Source organism: Micromesistius poutassou (assembly GCF_964030765.1).
Source record: "Micromesistius poutassou genome assembly, contig: SCAFFOLD_5200, whole genome shotgun sequence".
NCBI classification, from domain to species: domain Eukaryota; kingdom Metazoa; phylum Chordata; class Actinopteri; order Gadiformes; family Gadidae; genus Micromesistius; species Micromesistius poutassou.
In genome coordinates this window covers 1-17,299 of record NW_028177339.1, presented here as the reverse complement: position 1 = coordinate 17,299, position 17,299 = coordinate 1, and the positions used below count along the sequence as shown (strand labels likewise).

Genomic DNA, 17,299 nt, shown 5'->3' with positions numbered 1-17,299 from the left:
TTTGAGCGCGTCCTGCACGCAAGGAGCAGAGAAGGACCAGGAGCAGACAGGCGCGCATCCTGGAGCCGCTTGACAACGAAATGTTCCAAAAACCCGAAGACTTCAAATTCAGACTTAAGCGTCTGGTGGATGATCTGCAGGTTGAAATATATCAACGTGGCGAGCAGCTGTTTTAATCCCTCAAAAAATATTCCTTTGGCAGAATCACAGGCGGCGGCGGTGAGTGAGTGAGTGAGTGTGTGTGTGTGTGTGTGTGTGTGTGTGTGTGTGTGTGTGTGATTGGCGTCTCTCCTTTGGTCTGCCAAACCGTTGTGTGGACTCTCCTTATTTCTGGTAGTAGGATAAACCGCCTGTGCCCTGACCTTCTCTCGCTCACACTCTCTCTCTCTCTCTCTCTCTCTCTCTCTCCCTCCACCCTCTATCGGCCTCCCCCCTCCCACTCTGCCTCTCTCTCTCTCTCTCTCTCTCTCTCTCTCTCTCTCTCTCTCTCTCTCTCTCTCTCTCTCTCTCGCTCTCTCTCGCTCTCTCTCTCTCCCTATTTCGTTTTGGGTTTTTTCTCCTCTCCCCTCCCTTGCGTTTGTGGTCTAGGTTTCTTATCGGATGCAGTGCAGGCAGCCCCTCGCTCTCTGGTGGGTCGGTGTACATTTGGGTCGACTCTCTGCTGCGGGCAGCGAACCCAAACACGTTAGGAATTCTTCTATTTCCCCTTTTGTTGTTGATTTCGGCCCATCCGAACAACGACAGGTCATACCTCTCATGCACCACCTTGTTAATGGAGTCAATCCGCAAAGAAAGGTTCAGACATCTGTAAATCTAAAGTCTCCTCATACACTGGAGCTCTGCCACGTTAAAAGCCCATATGAGCAAGGCACTAAACATTGTTTAACATTGTTTCACATTGTTACATTTCAAATTATTCTGTAGTCAGAGGATAGATATGAACATAATCATATGCTTATAAATGAAAGAAGATAGACATTAAAAAAAATCACTTTATAATAATGAGATTTTTCAAACTTCATTAATGAGCTTGTTCAATAACTTTCAGATCGTTTAAAAATGGCTGTTATATGCCATCGGGGGCTCAATAAGGCCTAAAATGTAAATGTACTATACCACCTTTAGATTTCGTCTATAGTATCATCGAGGCGAAGTATATAAGTCTAGTTTACAGTCCCATTTTTTGGGGTATTATAAATCATGCAGTACATGGGCTGCGTGATTCTTTTAGAAATACGTCCACTTTGGAAGGAGCACATGTTAGGGTTTGATTATTTCGCCACCTGGTGGTTAATATGTGGAATTACAACTCGAGCACATTGATCAACTTCACCAGCAGTGCCACTATGAATAGGCACGCACATGTCGGAAATGGGTTGTGTCAAATGTAAAAAAATAATTGCTATTGATTTCCTGTTATATGCAATTACAGGAGATGGGTTTAAGTTATTACAAAACAACAATAACAACGTTGTTTTGGGGTTCAGCCCTTGTGTGTGCACATGCGTGTGTGCGTCTTTTCAATAATGAAAGGACATCCCTCTCCTTTCTCTCAACTTGCTGAAGAATGCCGCTGCAGATGTTACAGCTCAGTATAGGGAGTTTATTTCTAAATCCAATAAAAGGAAAAATGTTAAGGTTGTGCTGGTTTTGAAGGCCCCTTCATTACTAAATGCAGCAGTAGCTGAGTAGGTCACCTAGGCCAGTCAATAGAGCCATTTGCATCTTATTTACATTTAATTATATAATACCTTAATCCTACATGTACAGCCTACATTTCACCATAGCCGACATGCAAAACTTGGAACTTGAAATATTATTTGGCCTTAAAATAAACTGTAGCATGACAGCATTTGGTTCTGCATGCATCACCGCAAGGTTTGAATACCCTATTTTTCAGAACATGACTCAAAATGATGTATTTCTCTTTGGTCAAAAATAACCAAGGCCTATATCCCTTACAAACCTTGCATAGGCAGCTCAAAATGTTATATTGTGATGTAATACGCTTATGTGACACAAGGGGTCACCATTTATCCACCAACAGGAAACGGCGGTCAGATACTCCGGTTTTTCAGCAGGTTGAGATTGTTTTTCGAGGTTAAATTTGCTCTATAAAACATTAAATCATGTTGAAATAAATCATAACATGCAGGTACAGCCTATACATAAACCATCCAGCAAATGAGCATGTCAATATTTCAAGTCAATGGCCAAAATTAGCATGAGCAACAGTGCAGATTAACATTTCTAAGCAGAGCGCCTGAACGGTCGGAGTCAGTGTTGTTGTTATATTTTATAACTTGGGCTATACGAGTCATGTTATTTCCTCCAACACATAGACATTAAATCAATCAACAGCAACTAAACCACTGTAAATGCACTGCATCTTTGTACTATGTTTCGTGTTTATTTAAGTCTCAGATTACTTTTCTTGTGTTTCTCTTATAAATGGTATTATTTTATTATTTATTATTATTTTTGCTTTAATTGTTGTGAATATGACAAATGAACCCATCTTGAAAAACAATGGAAATTTTTTTTAAAAATTATGCATTTTTAAATGACGGCATTACAATTGACTACCGGTCCACCAAATTGTTTTATGAATATGTCGACCTTGGAACAAAAGAGGTTGGGAACCCGTGTTCTAAGTGGTCGATGTTATGCAGATGTCCACTAGGACATGTCGGGGCAACGCCAGTGGTCGCTGGTCCCCTGAATGAGAGGGAGCTGAAACAGATGTGCGGAGCGGTGCAGCGTCCAGCCAATGGGAAGCGCGTCTGTCCGAGAGGGGGCGGGGCTAGACCTCCTCAGTCTATGAGTTGTTCTTTTCTGCTCCGTTCTGTTCTCCTCTAACAGGTAGTGAACAACTATCCCGTCAGCAGAGCGCGTCTCACCCACAACCAGCGGTGTGTGAACCACACAGCGGACCAAGAGGAGGAGGACGCTTACTGTATTCTTTGGGGTGCTTCGTTACGCACGTTTTGAGGTTTTTGGTCGCCGATATCCGAAATGCTGAGTCGAGGGATATCTGCGTCGGGGGGGTCGGGACTGATGGCCACCGCGGCGGGCATCGACCGCGGCCGGGTCGGGGAGAGGCTGCAGGCGGCGCTGGCCGGACTGCACGAGCTGCATCTGCTGCGGGAGAAGCAGGGCGAGATGGTGACCCGGGCGCTGCGCGCGGACTGGGACGAACCGAGCAGGACCCCCGCGGTGCAGAGCAACAGCGCTGCGAGGGGGTCCATGCTGGCCAACGAGGAGCAGCGGCTGGAGGCGACCCTGACAGCCCTCAAGCAGCAACTGGTAGGAGGACGGAGACCCCGTGTTAGAGTTGTTATTGTTGTGTTGTTGATGGTCCGCAATATGTCCACCAATGCAACAGCCGACGTGCGCCCGGGTTATGGTGTGTGTGTGTGTGTGTGTGTGTGTGTGTGTGTGTGTGTGTGTGTGTGTGTGTGTGTGTGTGTGTGTGTGTGTGTGTGTCCGTGCGTGTGCGTTGGACTGTGTTTGTGTAGGCCTACGCGGTCTCAACGGTGTGTTATCAGCTGATGTACATTCCGAGCCCTAGGGGGGTTCTCGGTCTCCGTTGGGGGTGGTAGGAAGTGGGAGAGATGTCATAAATCAAGGTTGATGGCGGTGACCAGGAGACGCTCTCCGTGCGCCCCGGGGGGTGAGGATGGGGGAGGGGGGGGAGGCACCTCTGCTGCTCTCAATCATTAACCCCGTGAATGGGGCGCAGGGAGAGTATTTTAACAGCTGGCGCTCCGTGCACCTTGTGGTTAACCATAGCCCAGGTTTGACCTCGTCGGGTCCCGGGGTGTGGGTCTGCGGTCTCCGATAACCCGGTGATGATAAGGGTCGATTCGAGGTTCTTAACGTTAAGGACACCTTTAAATTTTGATCGATGAAAAGCGAAGGAGGATGTTATTGTTTATTTAATATTTTTTATAAACTATAAAATCGAGAGAGATCTTACAATACACATTACAAAATGCAGATAATACTATAGCCGTTATCAAACGATCCCCCCGTCGATTGTAGCTCTCAGAGCAGTCGACTTTTCCGTTACAGAATGACTCCAGAGGGTCACCTGTTCCCGGTGGTAAAACCGTATAAAAATAGCGTTGTCTCCTGTGTTCGGAAGTCTATTAAAACACACGAACAACAACAACTAGTTTATAACAACATGGGTGAGATGAGAGGTCAAGTACACATTGAACCTCTGGTGGGTCCAGCACTATAAGAGAGGTCCAGTCTACTCTGGACCTCTGGTGGGTCCAGGGAGAGGTCCAGTCCACTGTAGACCTCTGGTGGGTCCAGCGCTGTAGGTGTGAAGTATTTTAACAGCGTTTGCTGCAGCCTGAGCTGCTAAAGCAAACACAATCATCCCGCGACCCCTCCAGCCTCCCCCTCATCCCTTCCTGCCCTGGTAGTTAACACAATGGCCAAGCCCTCCCTGTGGGGGACAAATGAGTGACCCATCACTGCGTCCCCCCCCCCCCCCCCCCCCCCCTGTGCTCGGAGTGGTTAATGAGTAGCCACAGCCCGGGCGTCTGTTATGGTTGTCTTCACCCTTGTATATCGTACACACGTCTTATCTTCAGATTGCGTTCGAATGCTGCAGAAACACATGCTCGGTGCTAAACGTGTATGTGTGATTCGATGTGCATGTTGCAGGTAGCCTAGCTTACATGGGTGTGCATGCCCTTGTTAAGGCATATCTCTGGCTAGTCACCGGAAAGTTGCTAGTTTGATCCCCTGCTCCTCCTAGCTGAGTGTCGAGGTGTCCCTGAGCAAGGCACCTAACCCTAACTGCTCCAGACAATATTGTAAAGCGCCTTGAGTGGCTACTGCTTAGAAAAGCTCTCTATAACGACTGTTAGTCTGTTTACAAGTCACTGTTCGGTGCCTACTTGAGTCTCTCCGTTCGGAGGTTCTAAGTGTGTGTTCTCCCCCTCCTCTCCTACAGTCACGTCTGCGGCGACAGGATGTGGGCCTGAAGTCACACCTGCAGCAGCTGGACCTGCAGATCAGCGAGCTGAAGCTGGACGTCAACAAGGTCTCCCCAGACCAGCTGGAGAGCGACAGCCGGCCTAGCTCGGGTAGGCAGACACACACGCACGCGCACGCACACGCACACACACACACATACACACACACACACACACACACACTGGTCATGATCGTTCTACACTCCTTCCGTTCAGTATGCTATTTAGACACTAGGAAGCTAGGCCGAGTAGATCCCATGCTGTGTCTCCTTGTCTCCTCTAACGTGTCTCCTCGTCTCCTCGGCCCCCAGGCTTCTACGAGCTGAGCGACGGCGGCTCCTGCTCCCTCTCCAACTCCTGCACCTCCGTCTACAGCGAGTGCCTGTCCTCCTCCCAGACCAGCCTCCTGCAGGCCCCCGTGAGCGCCCCCACGCCCTCTCTCCAGCCCGCCGCCCCCCAGCCTCGGACCGCCGGCCTCCACCTGGGGAGCAGCAGGATCCGGACCGGCACCCTGGGCCTGGAGCGGCCCCGACCCAGACCGGTTTCCACTGGTAAGGTGAACCGCGGCTGGGCGTAGCCTGCCCCCCCCCCCGCTGTCAACACAATCTGAAACTCAAAGCACAGTTTCTCTCCCAAACCTTTTCCGCCGATATTGCACTCACTGGCAGTGACTTTTTTTGGTTTGTTGCTATGGTGATTTGCGGTGATTAGCTAGGATGCTAATTGCCAGCTACTGAGCACTTTGCCCCTTTTGATGGTATTCCTGACAGCTATGTGGCCAGCCAATGTTTCATCATGGATACGTTGATCATGGGGTTGCAGAAGGGGATTCATGTGACTCAAAGGGGATTGAACCTTTCTTTGTGTCTCTGTCCACCAGGTGACCTCGACCGGATGATGACCGCTGGCCCCGGCTGCTACAAGTCCGTGCCCGGCAAGAAGCCCACCCTGGCCCCGGTTCCCCGGACGTCCACCCTGGACCCCAAGTTCCAGAACAGCCTGATGTCCCGCAACGGGACGGAGGTGTACCACTACCCCAGCCCGCTGCACGCTGTGGCTCTCCAGAGCCCCATTTTCACCCTCGCCGGGGAACCGTGCCAGGGGCCCCCGGCCGACGCCTGCCCGGACCCCGACGGCCCCCAGAAGGGCCAGGTCGGGCCAGACACCACCGGGTCCATGGGCTACATCGACAGGCTCCTGCAGCGCAACACCACCAGGACTAGCGTTCAGAGCGAGGAGAAGAGGGGCGCGCAGTGGACCCACAGTGAGCACCGCAGAGGGCCCGGCGACCACGGTACAGGACGCCCCGGAGTGGAGGGCCACGCGGTCCCACCCCGGCCCCTACCCCGGCCCCTGCCCGCCGCGCCTCTGGACATCCCCTCGCTAGAGGCCAAGTGGGAGAGGGAGTGCAGGCCGGAGCAGGCCACCCTCCCGACCGGCGGTCCAGAGTTGAAATGCCACGCCCCTGTGGAGTCTCTGCAGCGGTACTCCTACCCCGCCGCCATCAGGGGCCACGGCGCCGCCCAGGCCGCCGCCGCCTCAACCAGGCTCCCGGCGGAGCACACCACTCTGACCAGGAGCCACTCGGAGAGCAGACCCGCGGACGTCAGGGAGACCAGGGTCGTCCAGAGGAAGTGCCCCGTGCCGAGGGCAGTCCTGGCCCACAGCTCCAGCACGGAGGACCGCCTGGGCTGGGACCCTCGCCCGGCAGCGCAGAACGACTTTGTCCACGCCAAGTTCCTCCCCGCCGGGTCGCAGCAGGTCAAAGTGAGACAAGCCGACCGCAAGACGAAGGCGGTGAAGCTGAGGAGGAAGGGCGGCGAGAAGCACCGCGCGCCGAGGCCCCAGCAGGGCTACTCGTCGGGGGAGAGGGCCCGAGAGAGCCAGGGCAGCGGGTGCAGGGGGAAGGGCAAGGCCGGTCCCCACCTGGGGGAGCAGCATGGACATTCGGGCTCCGACTCCAGTCTGTGCGGCCCCGGTTTCATGCACTCCCACCGGCTCCACCCCAAGCCCGTCTCCTTCCCCGCCGTCGCCAAGGCCGCAAAGGGGCGCAGACCCCAGCGGACCCCGGAGCCCGAGCCGCCCGCGGATCAGAGGCGGCGGCGGCAGGGGGCCGGCAGTGGGCCGGGGGCCGCCGAGGCGTTCCAGGCGGCCCCGTGCCCGCACCCGAGGACCAGGGAGCCGTACGCCCACGGAGCGGCCTCCAGGCCGACGGCCAGCCACGCCGCGTCCGTCCGGCCCCAGTGGGCGGGGCCTCAGCGCTCCTACAAGCCCGCCGCGTCGTCGTCGGCGTCCTGCTTCTTCGGCGCGCTCAACTCCCGGTACCCGCCGGCGCCCTACCACGCCGCCGCGGGGGGGGGCCGCCCCCGGGCCCGCTGCGAGTCCGAGTACTCGGCGGACTGCGCCTCGCTCTTCCACTCCACCATCGCCGCGAGCAGCGTGGGCGACCTGAGCGACGACACCGCCAACCGCTTCGGGGACGACAGCGAGTCCAGCCGGAGCTCCGGCTCCCGCTCAGACTCGGACAGCAGCCTGTCCCTGGAGGAGGACGAGGACCACCGGGCGCCCCGCTACCAGGACGAGGGGGGGCTCCTGGTGTGGGCCCAGTCCTCGTCCACCAAGGGCCCCGCCGTTGCCGTCGCCGGGGCGGTGGCGGCAGCCCCCCGTCGACCCCCACACCCGGGCCCGCCCCCCCTTTGCCGGATCAAAGCGTCCCGCGCCTTGAAGAAGAAGATCCGCAGGTTCCAGCCCGCCTCACTGAAGGTCATGACCCTGGTGTAGAGGCCGTCCCCCCCCCCCCCCCCCCCCCGTCCCCCAGGCAGAGAAACGGCGGTCTGCGGAGCTTAAACGTGGGAATGGACTCTGTCTTTGGGGAGGTGTCCTGCCTCTGGGTCGTCGGTGGCGCTCTGGTTCTGTTTTAGAGAGGAGGAGGTTCATTCAGCTGTCATTAACTTTTCGTTGATTCAGGGCTGCTCACCAGAGTGGCAGACAAACTAAGTAAATACCGTTTAGATGGATAGAATTAGAGCTCTCCACTTTATGTTTGTACAAAGTTAAAAGGAATATTATCATCAGTATATAAAGGAATGTAAAAATGTGTAGTGACAGGGTACAGGACTTTGTTTACCTGGGGTGTCATTTGTCAGTTGGGCGGCACACTGCTGAGGTCAAATCTATTTGTGTACATTGACAAAACTTCCAAACATTTCAAGACTATATACCGTTCTGTATCTGCGTCTGTGTCTATTTAAAAATGTGTTCATGTCATGCACATTACTACTCATTTTTATTCTGCACATTGGTTTTTACGATGCATATCTTTCACTGTAGAATAAAGCAATATTTAACGTACGTGACGGTGTGGCATGTGGAGTTTCTACACAACCTTTCTACACAACCCGTCGTGGCTGCTGTCCACCAAGCAAACATCCACAACCGTCTCTAACCCTTCACTACATTCCTCTTCGCCGCTGTGTGCGTCACTCGCGGTCGCCACAGCCGGGCCGCCCGTACGTTCCACCAACATCCCCTCACCGATGCGTAGCAAAAACAAACCCAGTCAGCATCCCCATCCGCCCACTTAACCCCTCTCTTCCACCCACGATCGAGTGAACCGGCGTGGGGTCACGGTACGGCGAGGCCTCCGCCTCACGCACTCAAAGGCTCCCATTGTTTGCAGCCTTAATTAAATGCAGCCTATTCGGTTCGTAGTGGCATGCGTGCTATTCCACACGGGGGGGGGGGGAGGGGGGAGGGGGAATGGAGGGCAAGGGCTCTGGTTTCTGCTGGGGAGGAGAACTGGGAGGGGAAGTGGCAGGAGGCGCATGGGGGTTTAGGAGGAATGACAGATGATGATAAGAGGCTCCTCATTTCAGAGCTGTCATGTAGAGATTAGACAGCGGGCTGCTGAATGGAGCAACGGCCAATAATCTCCACGACGGAATCTGCCCTGGTATCTTCCCATTAAAACCCTTTCATGTGTCAGGGGGAGAGTTGAGCGAAAGGTTACCGTGGTGGAGGTAAGTGGTCAAGCTACCGGGTTCTTCACACACAGAGACACTGTCTCTCTCTCTCTCTCTCCCTCTCCCACTTTCCTTCTCCCTAGTCTCAGGCAGTCTCCATGACCTTAAAGCCCCAATCTAAGAGGCTTATAGAAGCCAGAGAAATAATAACGCAACTTTATTTATTTATTTAGCATTTCATCAATTTCCCCCTTTGAAGTCGGTCTTAGCCAGGGCCATTGTGTGGCTAAGACTCATGAATCCTTCACTGAGAACTTTCCCCTCACTTCTGATACCATAACCACAGATAGTCCAATTTGCTTTCAAAGCAGAAGAGGCCGTGATTCATGGGACAAAAGGGCCTCACCAAAGGGCATATGATAATCCTTTACATTTCTCTCTGCCCTCTTTCATTCTTTCACACAGGTTCAAAGGACGTGCCTTCTCGTTAACTTCAAAGATCGCAAAGATTTTCTGATTCGGCCGCGTCCTGGCCCCACACACACACTTCGTCCAGGAGGATTTGGATCTCCATCTGACCTCTGACTAGAAGAGTGGCAAAGGAGCCCAACATGGGATTAGTGCAGGTCTCCCTCGCCCCTCGATCCTGCTCCTCCGACCAGGGGCCCGCCAAGCGGAACAGGAGCTGCTGCACTTGTCTTTGAAGCAGCAGAGAGAGGAGCTGGACCATGTCGGCCTGACCCCGGCTGTCTGTGTGGCTGACCCCCCCCCCCCCCCCCACCCAGCTGTAGAGCCGGCTCATCTCCGAGGGCCCGAGGGCCCCTACAATGGAGGGGTCAGGGCCTCGCTCTGTCTCCGACCCCGGGGCCCCCATCACTGGGCTACTTTTAGTGACTCCCGGTGATCACGGTGTCTGTCTGTTTGTTAATTGTCTTCAGATAATTAGCACGCCCGTCTGTACATGCCGAGGCCCCTCCCACTCCCGCCCTCCGCTGCCTTTTCCTCTCACAAGTGCCGAGTAAAAAGGTGCCATTAAATATTATTAGCGGCCGCGCTAAGCTGTAGCCCGGCTAACCTTCATCTCACAAAGGACAGAGACCCTAGGGGTCGAGCTGAAAGAGGAGACCGAGGGATTAACAGGTGTACACCTGCTAACAGGATTTCACGCTGTGTTTAATAGTGTGGCGTTTAATCATTCAAAGGGAGTTTGATAGCAGTGTGTGTGTTTGTGTGTGTGTGTGTGTGAGTGTATTTGTGTGAGAGTGTGAGTGTATTTGTGTGTGAGTGTATTTGTGTGTGTGAGTGTGTGTGTGTGTGTGTGTGTGTGTGTGTGAGTGTATTTGTGTGTGTGTGTGTGTGTGTGTGTGTGTGTGTGTGTGTGTGTGTGTGTGTGTGTGTGTGTGTGTGGGCACGTGCCTGCATGTGCTCGGGTGCATGTGTGTGTGCGTGTGCGTGCGTGTGCGCGTGTGCGTGTAGCTCCCCCATGGGTGGTTGTCATGGTAGTGAGGCGGTGTCATGCGGGATCACGGTACACTGGATAATGATTCATGTGCTCTGACATCAGCAGCACATGGTGGGTGATCAAGCCTCCTCAACAGGATCAGACCGCTGCTGTACTCTGCTGACACCGGGTCATACGCACAGTCCCTCTCTCTGATGTCCCTCTCTCTCCTCTCTCTGATGGATCACGATGTGTCCTTTAGTAACCCATTAGTGTCATGTCACGTCTGTACCGACGGACCACCGACAGACCAGCCATATATTGTTGTTTCTCTTTCTTCTGACACATGTACTTATTGTGATTTGCGTTGGATAAAAGCGTCTGCTAAACGCCCTAAACAGGAAAGTAAATGTATTTCAACGAGCATTGCACGCCGGTTAAATTCAAAGCCATTAATAAAAAATACAACCGCGTCCTGCGTGAGGCTGACCCTGCTCAATAAGTAATGAAATCAGCAACACTCATGAATGTGTGTGTGATATCACATGCTCTTGGAGAACACAACCTGACCCATGGCCGGGCACAACGTTAGCTGTGGTCAGCTGACGTATAAATAGGCCCCGTGTGGCATGTGGAACTCCCCGGGGGGGCTAGGATCAGGTGAGCATGCGAGGTGAGGCCGTGTGCATGCCAGGCTCCGTGAGTGATCCTGTTACAGGCCACATGCATCCCAACGCTAACACGCTCATTGTATGCGGATCACAGAAACTCGCTCTTTGGAAGAGACTAGCTAAAAACAGTGTGCGGAGTTAAACAGAATCCAGTTGTTGTGATGTCAGGACCGAGTCGCTCACGGGCTTCCGCAAGTCTCAAGACCCACTTGTTCAGAGTTCACCTAGACTCCCCCCACACCCCTCTTACCCACTTATTGTATGTTGTACGTCCTGCCACTTAAAAATAGTACTTAGCATTGTGTAGCATCTTATCCTAGCTATCTCTGTTGTATACGGGGAATGGGTCAACCTAGCGATTGTTAGTGCTTTGCACTTGGTTTTATGAACATCCTTACTGTACCGACAGCGATATATGTTTTCTCTTTCTTTTGACAGATGTTCTTATTGTAAGTCTCTTTGGATCAAAGCGTCTGCTAAATGCCCTAAATGTAAATGTAAATGTTGTTGTGTTGAAATGTTTTTGCAGTTATTGTCTGTGTTTGTGTCGATGGCTGTGCGCCCGCCGCCCGGTGGTTATGCTACAAGATCGGTGAGGCATTAGGTAATCCCAAAAGCCAAATATGGGTCCTGCCCATCCCAGTCTGTCTCCGGGCTAATGCAGAGTACAACGCAGAAGACAGCGAGCCTGCCGTGCCTTCCCTCCCACAGTGTAATTACTTCGGCATGCCGTCTTAAACGCCTAACATTGTTTTTGTTTTCTTTTACTTTTCAGGGTTTTTTCTCATCTTGTTTTTTCTCTCTACCTGCGCCTGAGAAAACACGATCCCTGCTGATTTACGCAGTGATCTCAGCGTTCAGGTTTCCTGTGCGGTCACGTGGTTGTCTGGAGGGTTCAGGATGTACTTAGCGGCCGTAAAAACCGGTTCCTTCCACGCGGTGTGAGCACCGGTGGACCCTGCTGCGCCGACCCAACAGAAGATCGGGCCTCGACCATGTCGACGAGACGGAGCTCCGAACTCATTACCGGCCCTCCCGAGAGCAGGTTTCACCCCCTAACCCACAATGCACCCCTGGAAACACAGAGGTTTCCCATGGCTCCTGTGAAGCGTGGAGGATTTGACCTAGTTCCACTCAGGGTGAAGAATCCCCACTCAGGAAGACTCCTGTTCATTTAGGAAGAGAGAGACAGCAGCACAAGGGTCCCAGAGTTAAAGTGCACCACTTGCAGTTGTCCACGGTGCATGTTTCACTGTAAGTTATACTGGGGATTTCTCAATGCTGGATCAATTAAAACACCATTCAAACAGTGATACTAGAACACATGGAGAATCCGTCCACAACCTTTATGGTAGATCTTACTTAGCAAAGAAGGATAGATGCTGTGAAATCAATGTGGACACTTGGTTTGGAGGGGGGGGGGGGGGGGGGCCTGTGTGCGCCTGTGTGTGTGCCTGTGTGTGCGCGCCTGTGTGCGTGTGTGTGTGCGTGTGAGTGTGTTTCCGTGTGTGTGCGCCTGTGTGTGTGTGTGTGTGTGTGTGTGTGTGTGTGTGCGTGTGGCAGCCTTTGTCCCCCCCTGCTTACTGTACATATGAAAGGGGTCTGGACCCTGGAATGTCCGACCTCATGAATGTCAATCGGAGCTGGACGGAGGGATTAAGGAGCAGGCTCCTCTGGCGGTGTACGGACAGACCGGGGGGGGAGCACAAAGACCGCCGAGATGAGGAGCAGGAACACACAACCAGGACCAGAGGACCACAGGGCCGGAGAGACGGTGTGGAAGACGAAGAGCGTCGGAGACAGGAACGCACAGCACACGGCGTCGAGCCGGGGAAGACAGACAGGAAGAGACAAGACAGCGAGAGAGAGAGGGGGGGTCCGCCTTGCCTTGCTCTCCTCCGCTCAGACCGCGGCTAGCCTTCCCTCTTTAAGCAGCACCTGCTTCTCTTTAGCGCATCCTGCCGTTTAATACTTAATCCCCTCATTCACGGCAGTGTATTTACCGACCATTGTCTCTGTGGCCCTTCAAGCTGTGGTCAAGAGGTGGTTCAAGAGTTCGCTCCGTGTCGGGCGGGGGCCTCACAGTCACAGAGGCCATTGTGAGGGCATTTGCCCCTGGGAGGCAATTGTTTGAGACAGGGGAAGAGAGGGGCTTTCTCTGTGCGTGTCAAGGAGTCCTCGGGTCGCGGGGCTGGAGGCAAACGCTGGTCGACTTTATTTGAGCAAGGCATTCGTTTGCAAGCGGCTAATTGGATTTAGGCAGCGGATACCGAAAAAAATTAAATTTGAACACTAGTATGATTTTTAAGTCTGAAAGGCCCTCTGAAAAGGTGCACACTGCTGGGTTATGTGGTATTAAAACACAGAGAGACACACACGGCGTTCAGTAGGCAGTACACACAGGTAAAGTGAGTGCTGTTTACGAAGAAGAGTGTTTTGTGTTTGTTTTGAAGGAACATGTTCCTATGGCTTTCGGCTCAAAGTGTTTTAACCCCGAAACCAACAAATGCACGGAAAACAAGAGATTGCGAAAAAAAATAATGACTGTAATCCCCCTGCAATTTGAAAAACCTCCACAGACAGGGAGTTCTTTTCAGAATATGTCCAACCGTAATTAAAGAGACATAAACTAGAGAGGGCTAAGCACTTGAGGGTGGGGGTGAGGCCAGGGGGGGTGGGGAGGGGGGGGGGGGCCCTCAATTGCATTGATGCACCAATTCATGTTCTACAATCATGTATCTTGTTGTGGTGTCTCTGCTGCAGTCTCTGTGTCTCGCAGAGGATGTCCTGGCAGGTTTTATGAGCTGCTGGCCTTCCTGCTTTGAGCCAGCGGTGCTCTACTTCCATTGTCCATCTCCAGGCTCTGGACAATCACCCCGAGCCACCAGTGCCTCCTTGGGGAGCAGTGAGTGATTAAAGCCCACTGTCGCAGGAGGTCTGCTCTGCACTCTGCGGCCAGGTCCGGCCAGCGACCGCTGCTGCTCACTATCAGGCCTGCAGCAGCTCTGCTCTCTGCAACTCAAGTGCAGCATGTGGATCTGGAGGGGTGGGGGGGGGGGGGGGGGGGACATCAAAGGAGCGCTTGGGGAGACAGCTGGGCCTCCTCCTGGCTGGGCCCCCTGATAAGATCAGAGCAGCCAGGGGATGGACACCCCCCCTCTCTCCCCCCCGCCACAGGTACCTCCCTCTTTAACCAAGGCCTCCTCTGTTGCTCCATATGGCTGCTAAACACCAAAATGCTGTGTTTTAGGAAAGGCCTTTTCCTGTTTCCTTTTCCATGCATCGTGAGTTTAATAACCAAAGCGGATATTGAGGATATGAGAATATTTTAAAGTGCGATGCAGATGCAGTAGCTATACATTTATTGATCGATCAGTTAAGTTAACAATTGATCTGAACTTGTTCTTGCTGTTACATGCATCAGCTGTTGGAGTAACCATTTGTAACTAAAGTGCAGCAGAGAGGTGCAAATTGATTCCTTCTCAATCTAAACCTAAAGAAAAGACTCCAGGAAAAGTGTCTGCATGATACTGAGGGCTGGATGTACGTTTGCACGACCAGCGCCCCACAAGAGCTCCTCTCAGGCCCTCTGTTGTTATCTCTACGAGACACCTCCGCTCTGTTTGACTTGCCCTTCACGTTTGACTGCTCCCTCTCTCCACGAGACGCCATAAAAGAACCCCTACAGCAGCAGAGCGTTCACGTTATGGCCATTTGAACAGCTAAGTCCTCCTCAACCGCTGAATACTAACGGATTCTGTAGGCTAGGCTGACTGTAAAACCTCCTCCTTCTCCACCTCCACCTCCTCCTCCTCCTCCTCCTCCTCCTCCTTCACCTCCTCTCCTCAACACACGTGTAGCAGTAAACCAGCTGGCCGGGCTGAGGCCATCAATACTATCTTTATGAGCAGAGTGCTCTGTCCCATTTAACCTTCTCCAGCTTTGCCTTTCACATCGGCGTCTTCCCCCCAAACGTTTTTCCCTTGATGTAAAACTGCAGTATTTTCCATGAAGTGAAAATAATCAACAGCGGTACGACTTCAGATCAGTGTGGGGAATACGGTTCCTAATTAAATTGTTTGCCGACGACGAGGGGAGGGGGATCACAGATGTACAGTACATTACTGAATGTATTTTTCAACAGCATGGGAAAATATCCAATTAAACATTATCCATCTGGGGACAAGCCTGCTTGTTATGGGGGGAACCGCATTTCCTTGGGGTCAACGGATTGCTGCTTAGCTTGTTTGTCTCCCTCTCTGAGGCATAGTTAGCGGTTAGCTCACCCTCCGCGCTGCCTTCCCAGACAGGTCCACGCTCGCAGGTGCATTGAGGGGATCCGGCAGTGAGGAATGATGTTGGATAATAGGCCTCTTTCCCATCATTAATGAACCCCCCCCATCACAGCCGCTCATGTCTTCCATTAGCCGGGTTCCTGTTTAATCTGTGTGTGTGTGTGTGTGTGTGTGTGTGTGTGTGTGTGTGTGTGTGTGTGTGTGTGTGTGTGTGTGTGTGTGTGTCTGTATGCCTGTGTGTGTGTGTGTGTGTGTGTGTGTGTGTGTGTGTGTGTGTGTGTGTGTGGAGCAGACTACGTCATTTCAGATGGCTCCGGTGTGTGTGTTGTGCGTGCTGGGTTGGACAGACCGGCCCCTCTCTCAGCTCCGGGGTCAGGGGTCACCCGGTCAGCGGACTGATCATGCTGCACTTGTCTCTCCGGCTATAGGACATGTGGTCAAGAGTGATGTCACAACATCATCCATCAGGCGCTGCTACGTTTACGTTTACATTTACATTCAACGCATTTAGCAGAGCCTTTTATCCAAAGCGACTTACAATAAGTACATTGTCATAATGTACATTTGTCATAAGAAAGAGAAACAACACTATGTTGCTGTCGGTACAGTAAGGATGTTCATAGAACCAAGTGCCAATCACTAACAATCACTAGGTTAACCCATTCCCCGTATACAACAGAGACAGCTAGGACAAGATGCTACATGATGCTAAGTACAATTTTTAAGTGCCAGGACGTACAACAACATACAATAAGTGCGTACATTAAGTGCCAGGACATACAACATACAATAAGTGCATAAGAGGGGTGTGGGGGGAAAGGGAGGAGGGTAATAATTAAAATGAATGAATACAATGGAGAAAAGGCCCACACAGTACACAACGATTACCTCTAGCGAACCGAGCTCCCAGGCTAGCATCAACGCAGCCACACATCTGTATTTCACGAGTGTCTCTGCTCGCCGGGCAGAGGGGGAGGGGGTGTCAGGAGAGGCTGGGGCGGGGGGGGTGGGGGTGGCAGTGTTGTCCTCTGCACCGTGTTGATACGGAGCGTGTAACACTGACGAACAGCTCTTTGAAACCCGACACAAAGCCACCGGGCCGGGGGAGAGCCCAGCCCTTAGTCCCAGGCATTAGGGAAAGTTGGAGGGGAGGCTTGGAAGTATTTAAAGGAAGTATAGATTTTCCTGGAGTAAGAGATAGTCTGGGGGGAACCCTAAGAAGATTTGGTGATAGAGGAGCATTCAGCATCCCTTTTGTCCCTTGTAATTCCGTTGCATGTGAAAGGACGCACAAGGCTGTAGTTTCCGCCGGCGGACTGAATGACAGCATATGGCGAAAACTTCCTCTATCAGCCCCCCCAGCTATTAGCACCCTTGGGGTTCTGCCACAGATATGCTAAATGGGTGGAAACTGAGCTTTCTTTTATGGCTCTTAAGATAAACGTTACACCTGGCAGTGAATGGGGCCACAGATAAAACCAGGTTATTATTTAGATCTCGATCCAGATGGTAGAAAATAAAGGAGAGAGAAAGAGAGAGAGAGAAAATAGGTGAGTGGCGAGCTGACCGTCAGCAGATGCCTCTCCTTGTGTCTCCGTCATCTGATCCATCCAGGAGTGGATCTGGATCAAAGGGGGCCCTGGGCCCCGCAGGATGGCGTGTGGCTGATGTGTTTATCTGTGTATACTGAGGGCAGTAAATTATCACTGACCCAGGGTGTAAGGAGAGTGGGGGGGGGGGCGGGGGCCTTCCTGGAGCCCCCATGTGTTCTGGAGAACAGGGGGGGTAGGTTTGAGGGTAAACTGTCACTTTGAGGAAGGTTGACCTGTCAGCTTTGACCCCTGGGTCCCTTTGAACCGGGACAATCCGGTGAGTGGCCCTGCGAGGGCCAATTTGCCGGGGGATTTACACATGAAGGGCCCCGACCGCTTCTCCT

At 52.7% G+C, this 17,299-nt stretch overlaps 1 protein-coding gene across 1 annotated transcript; it reads left to right on the top strand.

Moving 5' to 3' along the window:
• Positions 1-3,015: 3,015 nt before the first annotated feature.
• Positions 3,016-7,775, top strand: LOC311376225 (dapper homolog 2-like; the record flags this gene model as incomplete). The annotated part of the gene is made up of 4 exons (XM_084491088.1): positions 3,016-3,306; positions 4,973-5,105; positions 5,306-5,545; positions 5,875-7,775. The coding sequence occupies 4 exons, from the start codon at positions 3,016-3,018 to the stop codon at positions 7,773-7,775; spliced, it is 2,565 nt and encodes an 854-aa protein (XP_084347214.1).
• Between the last annotated feature and the right edge of the window lie 9,524 nt (positions 7,776-17,299).